This window comes from Pleurodeles waltl, chromosome 5 (assembly GCF_031143425.1).
Source record: "Pleurodeles waltl isolate 20211129_DDA chromosome 5, aPleWal1.hap1.20221129, whole genome shotgun sequence".
In the NCBI taxonomy this organism is placed as follows: Eukaryota; Metazoa; Chordata; class Amphibia; order Caudata; family Salamandridae; genus Pleurodeles; species Pleurodeles waltl.
The window spans coordinates 818,479,351-818,494,641 of record NC_090444.1 but is presented as its reverse complement, the minus strand read 5'-3'; the positions used below and the strand labels follow the sequence as shown (position 1 = coordinate 818,494,641).

General features: G+C 47.2%; 1 protein-coding gene across 1 annotated transcript in view; it reads left to right on the top strand.

Annotated features, from left to right (window-relative positions):
* Window positions 1-15,291, top strand: part of C5H6orf58 (chromosome 5 C6orf58 homolog) — a 491,403-nt gene that overhangs the window by 277,899 nt on the left and 198,213 nt on the right. Inside the window, exon 3 of the mRNA XM_069236737.1 lies at window positions 6,452-6,636. Within this exon, the coding sequence (XP_069092838.1) occupies window positions 6,452-6,636 (185 nt within the window). The remainder of the gene's footprint in view (window positions 1-6,451; window positions 6,637-15,291) is intronic.

Here is a 15,291-nt window from a genome sequence, read left to right as displayed (position 1 = left end):
GGGAATGTTTTGCACTCAATTGAAGACAATGGAGTAGCACCGGTTTCTAATGACTGGTAGAAGCCCGGAGCTCCAACATTCCAATGTGTGCTTTTCACAGCTGTTGCTGTGAACAAAGGCCTCACGGAGCCTGAAAGATTTGTAACCTCCTCGGGTCCATAAGGCCTTTGTTTTACTATTTAGAACATTCTGCCCTCTAAGGGGGAAATATTATACTAGCCATATAGCCCACTGCAGCTAGGCTATACAGGCCATTAAAGGCCCACTCCCTTGTTTAACCCTGGAGCGGGCCTTTAATGGCCAGTATAGCACACTACGGCGGGCTATAAGCCAATATTAGTGACTTTCCTACTTACCCAGCGTGATTCACGTTGATCAGTGGAGGCCTAGGAGAAACACCCACATCAATATCCGATGCCTACCGCATATTATGGATTGCCTAAGTGACACAGTAGGCCCACACAGAGTGGCTTTCCTGGATATCGAAAACGTTTTCGATGTGCTAGCATGACCAGTTATTTTTGCGGTATTGGCATTGATCGGTGTCAGATGGCCTGTTACATTGGATTAAGTTGTCATATAGACAGCCACTGGCAAGGGTGTAAACAGGCAGGGTGTTCTCAGCGAGATGGCAGATTTTTCAGAGACCCAGACAAGGATGCCTGTTTTCGGATATTCTGTTCGTGAAACTGGCTTTCCTGAAGAGAAATAAAGAGCATGTATGGGGTGCACTCCTCCGTGATATGATACATGCCACAGCTTGGTATGCGGATGATGCCTTGCTCTTTCATTGGGACACAGAGACAACTAATCTCACTATAAGTGAATTTTATGATTGTGTCTGGCCTCAAGGTCACCTGGAACAGTCCCTTTACGAGAGTCCGTCAATGTGGATCGCGCTCCCTATATAGGAAATACTGGGAGATGGGAACTAGAGATTATCAAAAGTCTAGGCATCCAAATATATCACATGGAAGAGAATATAAAAGAGTAGCAATCTAGGACAGATGCACATCCGAATCAGTCGATCAGTGGACCAGACAAACACTGTCCCCTCTGGGCAGGGTGGCAATACCCCAAATTATTTTGTTACCTAGATTACTATACTAGTTCATGATGCTTGCAATACTTTCTCGAAAACCTTTTTCGGTGAATTCATTCTTTCAGGTTAATTTGGGCTCATCAAATTTAACGACTCTCAATTGACAAAGCAATGCACCCGATAGGTGCAAGGGGTATGGTGATTCCCAACCTAGAAAAAATGTGGCCTCTCACTCAATGTATCTGGTACAATTGCTAGCAGTAAAATCGGATCCTGATCATATGGACCTTGTAAGTATCATAGGAGATACTGACCTCTACTGACCTAATATGTGCACTCTACCATAAAATAAGGGCAGGATTTACTTGCTCACAAACCTTGTGTGCAATTAGGTCAAGCTGGTGACAGTATGGATGTAGAGTGGAAACTGCTGTCTTATAATCCCCTGACTTTCCACTGTGGGTTATACTTTGGTTAGCCCTAGTGGGCAAGGAACACTTCACTTTGCATTGGCACAGAACAGCATCAATACCCCTCAGTGATATGTATGAGGTGAGTGGGTTGGTTCCGTTTCAGACACTAGTAGACACTCAAGGTCTTAGAGTAGGTCAGTTCCTTACCTATGATGCTATGAAGGCAGCAAATGAAATGATATGGCATACCGGTCTGTCAGACCCAAGGAAATCAGAAGTGTTATCCATGTTACTCACACATGGAATACAGCGCAGGCCAGTAACATGTATGCATAGAGTGTTAAAGTGCGGCTTATCACCCGTGGGGTCTCAAGGCGCTGTGGCAGGCATGCTGCTCACTCGAAGAGCCAGGTCTTGAGATCCTTCCTGAACTGCTTCAGTGAGGCAGCAGTCTGAGGTTGAGTTGGAGCGTCTTCCATATCCGGACAGTGAGGTAAGAGAATGATCTGCGTCGTGCTTTTCCTGATTCTGGGGATGATACCGAGGGTGAGTTGGAAGGATCAGAGCTGACTGGTGGGGGTGTAGAAGGTCAGGTGGTGGTTGAGGTAGGCTTGTCAGATGTTGTGCAGTGGCTTGTAGGTGTGTGTCAGTAGGTTGTAAGTGATACATTTGTCAACCGGGACCAGTGCAGGTCTCTGAGGGGTGTGGAGGTGTGGCTGTGGCAGGGGATGTCCAGGATGAGTCTAGCTGCTGAATTCTGCATTCTATGTAGTCTTGTTTGAAACTTCTTTGGGATGCCTCCATAGAGTGCGTTGCTGTAATCCAGTTTGTTACTGACAAGCGCATGGGTGACCATCCTTTTTGTCTTGAATGTCTTCCGAAGGAGGCACAGGGTGTTGAAGCATGCCGATGAGACGGTGTTGACTTGACGGGTCATGGAGAGTGTAGAGTCTGAGATGATGCCCAGGTTGTGTGCGTGGCCGGTGGGCGTGGGGGCATCTCCCAGGGCAGTTGGCCACCAGGAGTAGTCCCAGGCAGAGGGGGTGGGGCAGAGTACGAGGATCTCTGTCTTGTCCAAGTTGAGTTTGAGGCAACTGGTTTCAATACAGGTAGTGACTGCTCTCATTCCGTTGTGCAAATTTCTGTTGGCAGCTGATGGGTCCTCAGTCAAGGAGAGGATCAGTTGCGTATCGTTGGCAAATGAGACAATGTTTAGGATGCATTGTTTGATGATTTTAGTGAGCAGGGCCATGTAGATGTTGAAGAGGGTCGAGCTTAGTGAGGATCCCTGGGGTACTCCAAAGCATGTTTCTTTAGGCGCCGATGTGAACGGCGGGAGTCTGACACTTTGTCTTCTTCCAGTGAGGAAGGATCAAATCCATTCCAGTGCTTTACCACGGATGGCACATCATGGAGTGTGGTGCAGAGAGTGAAGTGGGAGACTGTGTGGAATGTGGCGGAGAGGTGGAGAAGGGTGAGGGCAGCCGTGTCTCCATGGACCAGTATGGTGCGGATGTCGTCAGTGGCTGCAAGGAGGACTGTTTCGGTGCTGTGGTTGCTCCTGAATCCTGACTGGGAGGGGTCTAGGATCTGGTTTGCTTCGAGGACCTCCATGAATTGTATTTTGATGGTCTTTTCAGTTACCTTGGCTGGGAAAGGGAGCAGAGAGATGGATCTTTAATTCTTCAACTCCCTTGGGTTGGCAGAGGCTTTCTTTAGGAGCGGGTTGATCTCTGCGTGCTTCCAGCTCCAGTGTGATGGTGGTGCTTGCCAGGTTGAAAATGTGCTGTGGGCACGGGTCTGAGGGTACCCCTGAGTGGATGGAGTTCATTAGTTTCTGGGTGTCTTCTGTGGAGATAGGGGCCCAATGGTTCAGGGTCTGGTGCGGTATGGGGTCCATGGTGTTGCTGGTGGGTGGTGGGGGTGGGCTTTGGGTCTTGAATCCTTTGTATATGTCCTGGATTTTCTGGTGGAAAAAGGTGGCAAGATTGTGGTAGACGTCTTGAGAGGGAGGATGTCTGAGGTGTCAGTTTTGGGGTTCATGAATTCCTTTATTATGGTGAAGAGCTCCTTCCTTTTGTGTGCGTTGGTGCTGATGCGGTTTGGAATGGCAGCTATTTTGGAAGCTCTGATGAGCTGGTGGTGCATGATGACTGCATTTTTGTAGGCTGTGTGGTCTTCAGTTGTTTTGCTGTTTCTCCATTTTAGTTTCAGTTGTCTGCAGGTGTGTTTAGACTCTTGGAGTTCTGTCGTGAACCAGCTTGGTTTCCTATGGTGCTGGTTTCCTGATGGGTTTTCTGTAGGGAGCTAGCGCATTCTGTGATCCAGCAGTACAGGTTGCATGCTGAGTCATGCGTGGTGTACAGTGGGGGGAGTGGCTGAGTGTGTTGGTGAGCTGCTCTCCTGTGACTTTAACCGAGCTTCTGCTGGGGAGACAGGTGGCATGCAGTGGTCTTTGCAAAAGCGAAATAGACACATAGGTGTGAGAGATGGTGATGTTGTTCCCTGCTGAGAAGACAGAGTTGAGGATGTGACCTGCTGAGTGAGTGGGGAGTTTGACTAGTTGTTTGAGCCCGAGGGTTGCAAGTCTGTCCAAGAGGGATGTGGTGTTTGGGTCGTCATAGTTATTGAGGTGGAAGTTGAGATTGCAGAGTAGGATGTAGTCAGTGGAGGCGAGGGAGTAGGGAGCAACAAGGTAGGCAATGGCTTTTCTGAACTGAGGCTGCGGCCCGGGCGGTCTGTAGATTAGCATGCCACAGAGGGAGGTGTTTGGGTCGGTCAAGATCTGGAAGTGTAGGTGCTCTAATTTGGTTGCCTGGTTCTGTGTTTCAATGGTGGTCGACAGGCGGAGAATGTTCTGTATACTATGACAATGCCTCCTCCTGGTCAATTGACTTGGTCTTTGTGGACGATTTTGTAGCCGTCGGGAATTGCGGTGTTGATGTCCAGGGCTGAGTTGGGAGGGGCTGGTCAGCTGGGAGATGGGAGGGCAGGAAAGGGCAGGAAAATGCTTCGCAGGGAGGGGGTGGAGCCACAGGGGCATCAGTGGCTGGGACAAGAGTGCAAGATTGCAAAAAAGAGGAGAAAAGCAGATAGACAAAAAGGGTGAGAAAGAGGAAAAAGCAGGAAAGACAGAGAAAGACAGAGGCAGATGGCCACTAGTCACCAGGGATGAGGTGCAGGTGGGTGCCTGTGGGTGGAGGTGGTCCTCGATCTCAGAGCCGGAAGGCTCTTGAAGAGATCAGAGGCAGCTGCAGCAGCAGGTGGAACTGGGCAGGAGGAAGCAAACAGACACTGACCAGAAGGTGTTACTCCCTCCTCCCAACAATTATACTTAAAGCAACATGGAAACAACATGTAGGGGAAGACATACAAGCCAAAGAAGGGGAGGGGGTTAATTGGTGTAATGAAACTTGAGCGGGCCCCTTGCAAAGTACCTGAAGCCACCCCCGCTTGGACTCAGTCACGGGGCTGCTGCCCAAGTACAGAGTACTGTGCTGAAGGAACCCCCTGGAGCTCGGCCACACCTCCCCCACCATGTGGCCTGCGAGGGCATTTGTTATGCCACTGAGAGGATTTAGGAATATGCAAAAGCTGAAACCCAAGCTTCAAGTATATTCAACTTAATTAACTTTGCTATGCCCTTTCTCCAGCACATACAGCTAAACTATTTCTGAGGGGGAATCCCCATGTCCTAGATGCAGCGCTGATATTGTCGATTTTTTCCCATTTGGTTTGGCTTTGCCCATTGATACAGCAGTATTGGATGGCATCGACTGATATTAGAAATTATGTTGCAGAACAGAGTATACATGTTAACATGGCAACTTGCCCTCTGAGTAGGATTAGCAGATTTAGTAGACTTAGTTTTAAAGAATTGAAAACGTGCTATTGCAGTGCAATGAAAGGCCCCACTGCCCCACAATACATAAGTGGATTAAGGATCTAAAGAAATTAACTACTATGGAGAAACATCTATTCACCCTTTTGCAGAGGCAGAGACAGAGAGGAGTAACAAACCATACTCCTGGCATTGCAAGCCAAATAGATGAGATTCCCCCTTGACCGACCATGAATACCTATTATGTTACACATATGCTTATTATATTTGTTATTTCAGAAGCCACCAGAGAGAAAAAACAAAAAGTTAAAGACGAGGGGAGGCTTAAAGTATATTTGTAAATGCACAATCTCCAGTCAGAGGCACCACAGATGGCTATGGGAGGGATAAGGGATTAAATTGTGTTCTCTATTTGTTTGCACTATATATGCACGGCTAAAGTAATTGGAGCATGCAGTGGCGTAAGGAAACCTGAGAGGGCCCCCTGCAAAATACATCGAGGGGCCCTTTCGAACTCACATGGGAGCTTTCAGGCCAGGCTACTGTGCTGAGCCGGCCCCCTGGAGCTCGAGGGCACCCCCGCACCGCGGGGCTCCAGGGGCCTTTGTTACGCCAGTGGTAGCATGGTTGAATACAATGACATATTTATCAGAGAGTTTCCATATGTATGATCTGGTACTTGTTTATGTTGATACGATGCGAGGATCAGTAATTAGTATTGATGTACTACTGTTGTACGTTACTATTGTGAACATTGAAGTACATTGAATTCCGTTCTAAAGTACTTACTGACTTTAAAGATATGTTAATGACTATGTACATTTACATAAGAAAATAAACTAAAAGCGATTTTAAAAAATCAATAGTTTTGTTCACCTGCACCTATTTTTTTGCAACACAGTAAGCAGGGGGGAAATGTAAAAATTAAAGGTAGGCAAAAATAGCAACTTCACATAGCTTGACATAGCAGGTTTCAAACGTAACACAATTAAACAGAGCGTTCCAATATTGCCATAGTAAAACAGATCGGATTTTTGCTGTATATCTTTATTACGTACAGTGAAAGTTTTATTTTGTATAAATGGCTTGTTTCTCCAGTACACTCTCATTGTTGGCATGTTGTGCTTAATCAAACTGTTTCTCTCTTTCTTTTAGGCATAAACTATGATATTACAGTTGTGGCTTTCCTTGCTGCTGCTGATGCTGGCCTATTTGACGAATGGCAAGATCAGACACAAATATTGACTCCGGAACAATTCTCTAATAGCTTTTGTAACAGCATCGACAGTTGCCAATCATCCCTTCCAATTGCAATGGAGAAATGGAAGTTATTTTTTGAGGTACACTATTTTGGGTTTGGTATCTGGTTAGATGGCATGCTGCAGAACTGGCATTTCTTATCATTCACTTGTGTTATTATGAAGTACTATGTTTTGCATTCAGAGAACGTTAACACCATCCTGAAATGTACCCCACATCATGCAGCTAAAACTAGGTACATCAGCTATATGTATATTTTAAAATTATTGTACCCCTTTCGAATAGTTTTAAAAACCGCTTTCTTTGAACGCCAAAGCACACGTTAGGGGCTGGATCTAAAGAGATGGAAATGAACATGCCACAAACTGATATTTTGTGAGTCGAATTCACAAAGCGTTTGATTGCTCAGAAACAACATTGTAAATGTGCTCAACAATAGACACTGCTAAGACTAGGTAGATCAGATAATTGTATAGTTTAAATCTATTATATCAGCTCTTGCTTTCTCGTGATTAGAACTGAGTATGGAAGACCCAGCTATGATTAAAATTAAGCCCTGGCTAGGACTAACTTGTCAGTGAACTGCTCTGCCTCTGTGCAGCTCCTCCATCAAGAGCAGCCCGTGTTTCACTCGAACTCTGACCTCGGTCAGGAGTTCGAGGCCCTCCACCACGCGTAGGCTCCTGCCTGAGCCTCATCCCTGGTGTCTAGTGGGAGAGCTCTGCTCTTCTACTAGGCTGCGGCTTTGTGTCTTTTCTCATTTTCTGAATGTTTCCATTTTTCTCCTCTTTCACTCTTATTTCTGTCTTTTTTGTGCTTTTCTCGTTTTTTGCTTCTCCCTCCCAGCCACACCTGCCCCCGCGGACCCTCCCCCCTTTTTCACACCTCCGCTCCTGCCCCCCAGCTGACCTCTCCTCCACCCTTTTCCTACTTAATGGTGGTTGCTGCATGCCTAAGGCAAGCCCGTCTGTGCCCGTCCGTAACCCGACCGTTGACCACCACCTCTACACGCCAGCAGCACTCCACGCACTCAACCCAGGACACAACAACAACTGCAAGATCTCATCAACGGCTGACCCCCACTGACCATTCAGCTGCCTCCACTGCTGCCAATCCTTCACCACTGCCAAGACCTTGGACCCGGCAGGATTCACCCACAACAACACACCGACACCAAAGACCCTGAAATACAACCTCCTCAACATCCACTCCCTCCATAAACATGCCACCAAAATCTGGGACCTCCTTGACAGCACCACCCCGGACTTCGCTTTCCTCACCAAGACCTGGACCAACACCACTTCAGGCCCAGAAATGGCTATCACCATTCCCCAAGGATACAAGATCACCCGGAAGGACTGCCCCAGCTGCCTTGGGGGGGGGAGGGAATCGCCATCATCCACAAATCCAACATCCGTCTGAGCACACACTTCAAAGACCCCACAAGCTTGATGGAACACCTTCATTTCAAACTACAGACCCGCCCGACATCTACCCTCAGAGGAACCCTCATCTACCGCCCACCGGGACTCCACGCACCCTTCTCTGAATCCATCACTGACTGCATTACCGCACAAGCAATCGCAGCCACCAACTACACCCTGCTAGGAGACCTCAACTTCCACCGTGACAGCCTACAAGACCCCAACACCACATCCCTCCTAGACAACCTCCACAGCATAGGGCTCTGACAGATAGTGACGGAACTAATGCACTCAGCAGGACACACCCTCAACCCCATCTTCACAACAGGAACATCAGTCACCTTAAGCCACACCTTTGAACTTCCATGGACAGACCACCGTTGCATCCACTTCACCTTTAACACACCCACCGTCCTCAGCCCCCAGCACCAACCATCTCGCAGAAGCTGGGCAAGAATCACCGACGTCCAGCTTGCCATCACCGTCACTAACTCCGCCCCCTCTATCACACACAACGACGACCCGAACACCGCAGCACGCACCTTTCATAAATGGATCACCAACTACACCAACAACATAGCCCCCCTCAAGAAAAACTACAGCACCAAGTCCAAGAAAGTCAGCTGGTTCACCAAAGAACTCAGAGAATCCAGACGCACTTGTCGTTGCCTCGAGAAAATCTGGAGAAACACCAAATCCACAGAAGCCCAAAACAACTTCAGAGCTGCCACCACCGCACACCACCAACTCATCAGACCCACCAAAATAAAAGCAATACAAGACAGAATCTCCTCACACGCACACAACAGCAAGGAACTCTTCAGCATCATCAAGCAGTTTGCCCAACCCAACGGTGAAACAACAGACATCCCACCCTCACAGAACCTCTGCGACAGACTCAACACCTACTTCTACCACAAAATCAAGACCATCTATGACAGCTTCAACAAGGACAACCTACGTGCAGTACCACCTCCAGTGGAACCCAAAACCAACAAACCAACGATCACCAGCTGGACCCCCCTCACCATAGAAGCTACTCTGAAGACGATGAAGTTCATACACTCTGGGGCCCCCACGGACCCATGCCCCCACCACATCTTCAACAGAGCTGCTGACCCAAAGCTCTGCCTCACCATCAACCGCTCCCTAGCTGAGGCCTCTTTCCCCGATGACTGAAAACACGCCAAGATCAACCCCCTCCTCAAGAAACCCACGGCAGACCCCACCAGCCTCAAAAGCTTCAGACCCATCTCTCTGCTCCTTTTTCCAGGGAAAGTCATTGAGAAAGCCATCAACAGCCAACTCGCCACCTCCATAGAAGACCACAACATCCTCAACGCCTCCCAATCTGGATTCAGAAAAAAACAGAGCACCGAAACAGTCCTTCAGGCCGCAACCAACGACATCCGCTCCCTGCTGGACAAAGGAGAGACGGCAGCACTCATCCTGCTAGACCTATCGGCAGCCTTTGACACAGTGTCCCACCACCCCCTGATACGCAGGCTTCACGAAGCCGGCATCAGAGACAAGGTCCTAGACTAGATCCATTCCTTCATCGCCGGCAGAACCCAATGAGTGAAACTCGCTCCCTTCCTCTCGGACCCCACTCCTACCACCTATGGAGTTCCCCAGGGATCCTTCCTCAGCCCTACTCTGTTCAACGTCTACATGGCCCCCGCTGGCCGCCATCATTAGGAGCTACAGAATCAACATCGTCTCCTACGCCATGACACCCAACTCATCCTCTCCCTATCCAACGAACCCAACACAGCCAGATGGCCTCCAGACCCCCATAATATGATTTTCCTGCTGGGCTGGTGGGACAGTCAGTGCAACGACATTGGCTTCGGCTCTAAAAAAGGCAGACAGTGCACATTCTGACTGTGCTGACAGGGGGGCCTCTGCACTGCCCATGACATGGGTATGGGCAGGTCAGGGGCCCTGCTGTGGCCCAGTCTCTGACTTTCCGCCAGCCTTTTCATGGTGGCATCCCTGCTATGAAACAGCCGGCGGAAAGCTAAGTCATGATCAGCACGGCGGTGGTAACATCGTCACTGCTGTGCTCGAACATGACTTTCATTGCAGCCAACACTTCGGGATCCACAATGCTGGTGGTGGCAACGGTCTTGTGGCGGTATGACCACCATTATCGTAATCTAGCGGCCGGGCCGCCAAGGTTGCGGACGTCAGACTTCTACCGCAGATACGGCAGTCTTAGGACTGCCATACTCATAATTAGGCCCTAAGCCTTAAGGATTAGCATGGCTGACCTTCCCTGGGACTGTTTCTGATCATGCCTGTATTGAAACCCCCAACCAGCCTAAGGAGATCAGCAATACCTACAGAGCCTTGAAGTGTGGGAGACCAAAATAATAAAGCCACAAAGTAGTCAGTTTCAAAATGTAGTTTTATTATTCAACAGATGCTCAAAGCTAAGTACTGAAGCAGACTTAAAAAAAGTACAGAAGTTAACATGGGGGTTTATAGATTACAGTACATACTGCACAAATCATACAAAGCCAGTGAAAGCCAGCTGCTCAGTGAAATAATAGGTGTGCTCCAATCATTTATCCAATGATTAATCCGAATAAAACCTTGAACAATAAATGGGAAAAGATGTATGAAATCAGAAAATGAAGCATAGCAATAGTTTGTCATGTACATTTGTGAAATTATCATTTCTTAAGACCTTATGGTAACAGCTGTGTTCTTCAGCCGGGTCCTATTGAGTATCATAAAATGGAACCTTAATCACAATGGATTCCACAGAAGCGTACTCTGCCCCTTACCAGATACCAGCTTTGGGGTGCCCAAAGAAGGGCTGATGAATGCAGATGTTTATGAGCATCTGCTGAAGACCTTCGTACTCCTCATTAGAGACAGAGGTGAGTTGCTGAAATAGCAACTGGTGCAAATGCAGGGAAGACTTCTAAAACTCCTTAATGCAGTGACTTAATATTTTGTTCTTCAACCTGACCCTGCTGTGTGGCCCTGACTTAGTGCAAGAATGTATGAGTGATGTCAGGCTTAGGTTTTACACTAGAAGATACCCTTCCAGCACAAAATTCTATTTGATGCCAATCCTTTTCTACCAAAGTTGTAGCTGGGGATTAAAGTCAAATCCATGGGTACGTGCATGAGAATGTCCATGTACCACCCAAGGTATGCATCCTTGAAGTAAAGCAGCAGATAATACTACTTGGTGTTACATTAGGGCTACTCTCCAGTGCAACTCAGGATGTGCACTGGAAAGTAAACCCCAAAACAACAATTTGCACTAGGTTTGCATCACATTTGTGCAAAGCATAGTTAAATTAGGGCGCAAGTTATGGTTACTTGAGTTAACAATAACTATAGCTGCTGAGTTTCTATGGGTTTGTGCAAGGAAATTCAGAACCTAACTATAATGTCCCTGTAACCTTTGTTATTTTCAGTGAATGTCAATGCTTTTTTAGCACGCACAGATGTAAATATAAGCAGCGCCACACAAGACCTTTAGCCATGCGCGGCAGGGGTTGGCCACAGGGCCCTACCCATAGCCAGGCCCATCGGCCAAACCTCCTGCATGCACCCAAACCGAAGCTGCACATGGCCTTTGGCCTTGTGCAGCATGAGGTTGGATGCAACGGGTGTTTTTTTTTTCTCAATTTTTCTATGTAACCTTTGTTTTTTTGCACCAGTGGAACAGTGGGTCCAGATCTCTGGTTCCATCCGCAGTTCTGTGGATCAAAAAAAATAAATAAAAAATTGAGCAATTATTTGCAGACTCCTTTTCCCACCGAGCCAATGCAGCAAACGAAATGGTGGCCGCAACTTTTCGGTCAGGTTGCGACCAGTCAATCAGGGCCTTGCTTTTCATGAGAATCCACAAATCCGGACCCGCCTCCATCCCTATATATCTCCATTTTTTAAACTCAAATATCTTAAAAACTACTGAACGGATTGGCACCAAACCACAAAAAGCATGATTTGTGCAACAGGATCTACCTTCCTGCCAAATTTGGTGTAATTTCGTTCTGCGGTGTGGGCTGTAGGCATGTCTAAAGGTCCTATAAAAATAAATGGTAAAGATGTGTTTTGGGACCCCTTTTTCTCGGTCCCCAGTGACGGCTCACCCCTATACTCTAAAGGCAGCAGCTAAGCTAACCAAAGTATACGTTTTGAAAATTTTGTGAAGATTTGTCAAGCGGTGGTAAATTTAAACCAAAATAAAAAACGTTCCATCTATGCAAACTAGGTCCTAACAATAACTACCTAGTGGCGACCACCACTAGAATATATATATATATATATATATATATATATATATATCTATATGTATATATATATGGCAGACTACTACTAGAAGAAACTTCTTAAATGTAGTAAGATCCTCAATGGCGGGCTTCTTTATGTGTGGCAGGAGCGCCCAGTGTCGTACTTGAGAGTAGTAAAATGTTCATTTTCTTGTTAACTCATACTCCTCGTTGAGCTACGCAAAAGGTTTTATTGATCCCCTCCAAACATGTCCTTCAAAGTTCTACAACCCCTCTTCCACCGTCTAAGACAATACCATATGTTCTGGCCTGTAGAGAAGTATTTATTGCCCTATTAGGGTCGTGTAGGGAGAGGGAAGCATGAGTGACTGTAGAATCAGACCATTGTAATAGTGCTACTGTTCAAATTGCTGACCCCATCAATATGGGGGAAGGTGATATTGAGGCCTTCTGAAAAAGTCTAGCTATGTTAAACCCCAACATTCCCTGGAACTCTGCAAGTGTTTCTGTGGGGTGAGGGGTTGATTTATAGGACTTTGTCAATGATGATATGTCATCAGTGAACATAGTCAGTTTAAACTCATCACCCTCAAACCATACTCCCGGAACCATGGCACCTCATTAACAAGCTAGTTGTGCAACTGCTGCATCATTTGTTTTTTTTGACACAGCAGTGGCACGAGCAGTGCATTACAATGCTCCATATTTACAAACTGACGCATTGGGCCCAATGCACCAGTTTGTGAAGCCCTACATCACAATTTACCAGTGCCAGGTATAAAGTATGCAAAGTAGATGATCCCACTGAAAAAGCTATATAGAACTGACTCAGTGAAATTTACAACTTTTCACTACATCATTCTGCGAATTCAGTGCATCAAAAGTTTACTGGCTGCTCAGGGAAGGTGAAAAAATTATGCAGGGCTTTTTCTTATGGGACTCTCCTCACATTGCTAACTCCAGCAATGGGTCAGTTTAACGCCAGCTGATGCATCAGGAATTCTGATGCATCTGTGAAAACGTGCGCCATGGAGCTCTGTATTGTAAATACAGCGCATTCATGGCATCGTTAAGGGATGTGAGGCAGGTACAAGAAATCTTCAGTGCATCAGTTTCTTGTAAAAGAGGCCCATGTAGTCTTTGGATTCATTAGTTTAGAGGGTCCCAGAGTGAGAGCAAAAAGGAGGGAAGAGAGAGGACATCCCTGCCTAGTGCCTTGCATCATTTGTGTCTACTTTGGAAGTCAGCCATTAACTCTGCTTCATGCTTTGGAGTAACAATATTCTTGGGAAATAACCATCCTTTAAAACCCTCATCCAGGCCAAATGTTCACATGCTGTGTGCCATAAAGCCCCAATTTACCCAAACATCTTCTCTGAGTCATAGGAGATCAACGTCACATTTCCACCCCCTTGCTGCCAATATCAAAGAGGTAAAATGCTTTTTTGGTGGTGTTGTTATTCTGCCTTCCAATTATAAAACCTGGTTGATCGGGGTCTACTAACTTAATGGTGATACATTGCTGCCAGGTTTGTGTGATTCTAGTAAAGATTTTTACTTCTAAATTGAGGAGAAAATATGCCTGAAGGAGGCATAATTGTCAGCTGGTTTTCTTGGTTGCAAACCTTTTAGGTTTAGGTTTTTAGCACCTTCTGTGTATTTTTTATAGCACAGTATGTTTCCCATTATATAGATCACTGCAAAAATTGTAGAAGCAATGGCATTTTCCCACCCCCAAGCACATAGTACTACTTCTATTTTTGACCTCTAGTATGTAGCAAGCTTTTTACTTGTGTCACCCCAATGAGTTTTGCCAAACAGTTACTTAGATTGTTATCTAGCTCAAAAAAATAGTTGTCTAGTTTTGTCAATAGGTTGTTTGCCCTACCAATTTCAACAACTCATATTAGACCCGCAGGCCCATGATAATCCTCCACATCTTTTGTAACTGGACGCATTTCTGGGGTTTCACAGCCTCTCTCAAATCTATCCTCATCTGTAGCTTCAGACCATCTTTCGTCTTACAGAGGCAGGTTGCCTCCACGATAAACTGCTGTCTAAGGACTGTTCATTATATCCTAATACGTGCTAGGACTTACTTCCCCAGTGTTTTTGTGGTTTATGTTATCTGCAATATTTTTATTGTTGTTAATGGTGACACCTGGGACCCTTAGCAAGGACTCATTAAGGCTCCAGGAATCTCCATCTTTTGGTTGAAGAGCGGGTAATTCTAAAATGCAAGAACGTGGGCATGGTCAAAAAGCATAAGAGGCGCCTGATTGGCTTCCCGGATCTCTGGGAGTAGTCTTCCATGTAGGCGGATAAGGTCAAGTATTTCATAAGTTTTAAGAGCAGCAGAGTACTGGGAATAATGTCTGCCTAGTAGATGTCTATACCTCCACTGGTGCACTAGACTATGGGGGTCATTCCGACCCCGGCGGGCGGCGGGTGCCGCCCGCCTGGCGGGAACCGCCACTTGGCCGCTCCGTGGTCAAAAGACCGCGGAGGCCATTCTGACTTTCCCGCTGGGCCGGCAGGCGCCCGCCGGCCCAGCGGGAAAGGCTCTGCAACACAGAAGCCGACTCCGAATGGAGCCGGCGGTGTTGCAGGGGTGCGACGGGTGCAGTTGCACCCGTCGCGATTTTCACTTGGTCAAAAGACCGCGGAGGCCATTCTGACTTTCCCGCTGGGCCGGCGGGCGCCCGCCGGCCCAGCGGGAAAGGCTCTGCAACACAGAAGCCGGCTCCGAATGGAGCCGGCGGTGTTGCAGGGGTGCGACGGGTGCAGTTGCACCAGTCGCGATTTTCACTGTCTGCTATGCAGACAGTGAAAATCATGCTGGGGCCCTGTTAGGGGGCCCCTGCACTGCCCATGCCGGTGGCGCCGCCCGCCGCCCGCCGGACTCGGAATGAGCCCCTTAATACTTTGCTTCCCGTGTTTTACTCTACGACAGGGAGATGAACAAGGTTCTGTTCATGTACCATAAGAGTAAATGTTTGGAGGTCAAATCAGTTATTGAAACTAATGAGACCTTTGTTTGCCTCGAGCAAGC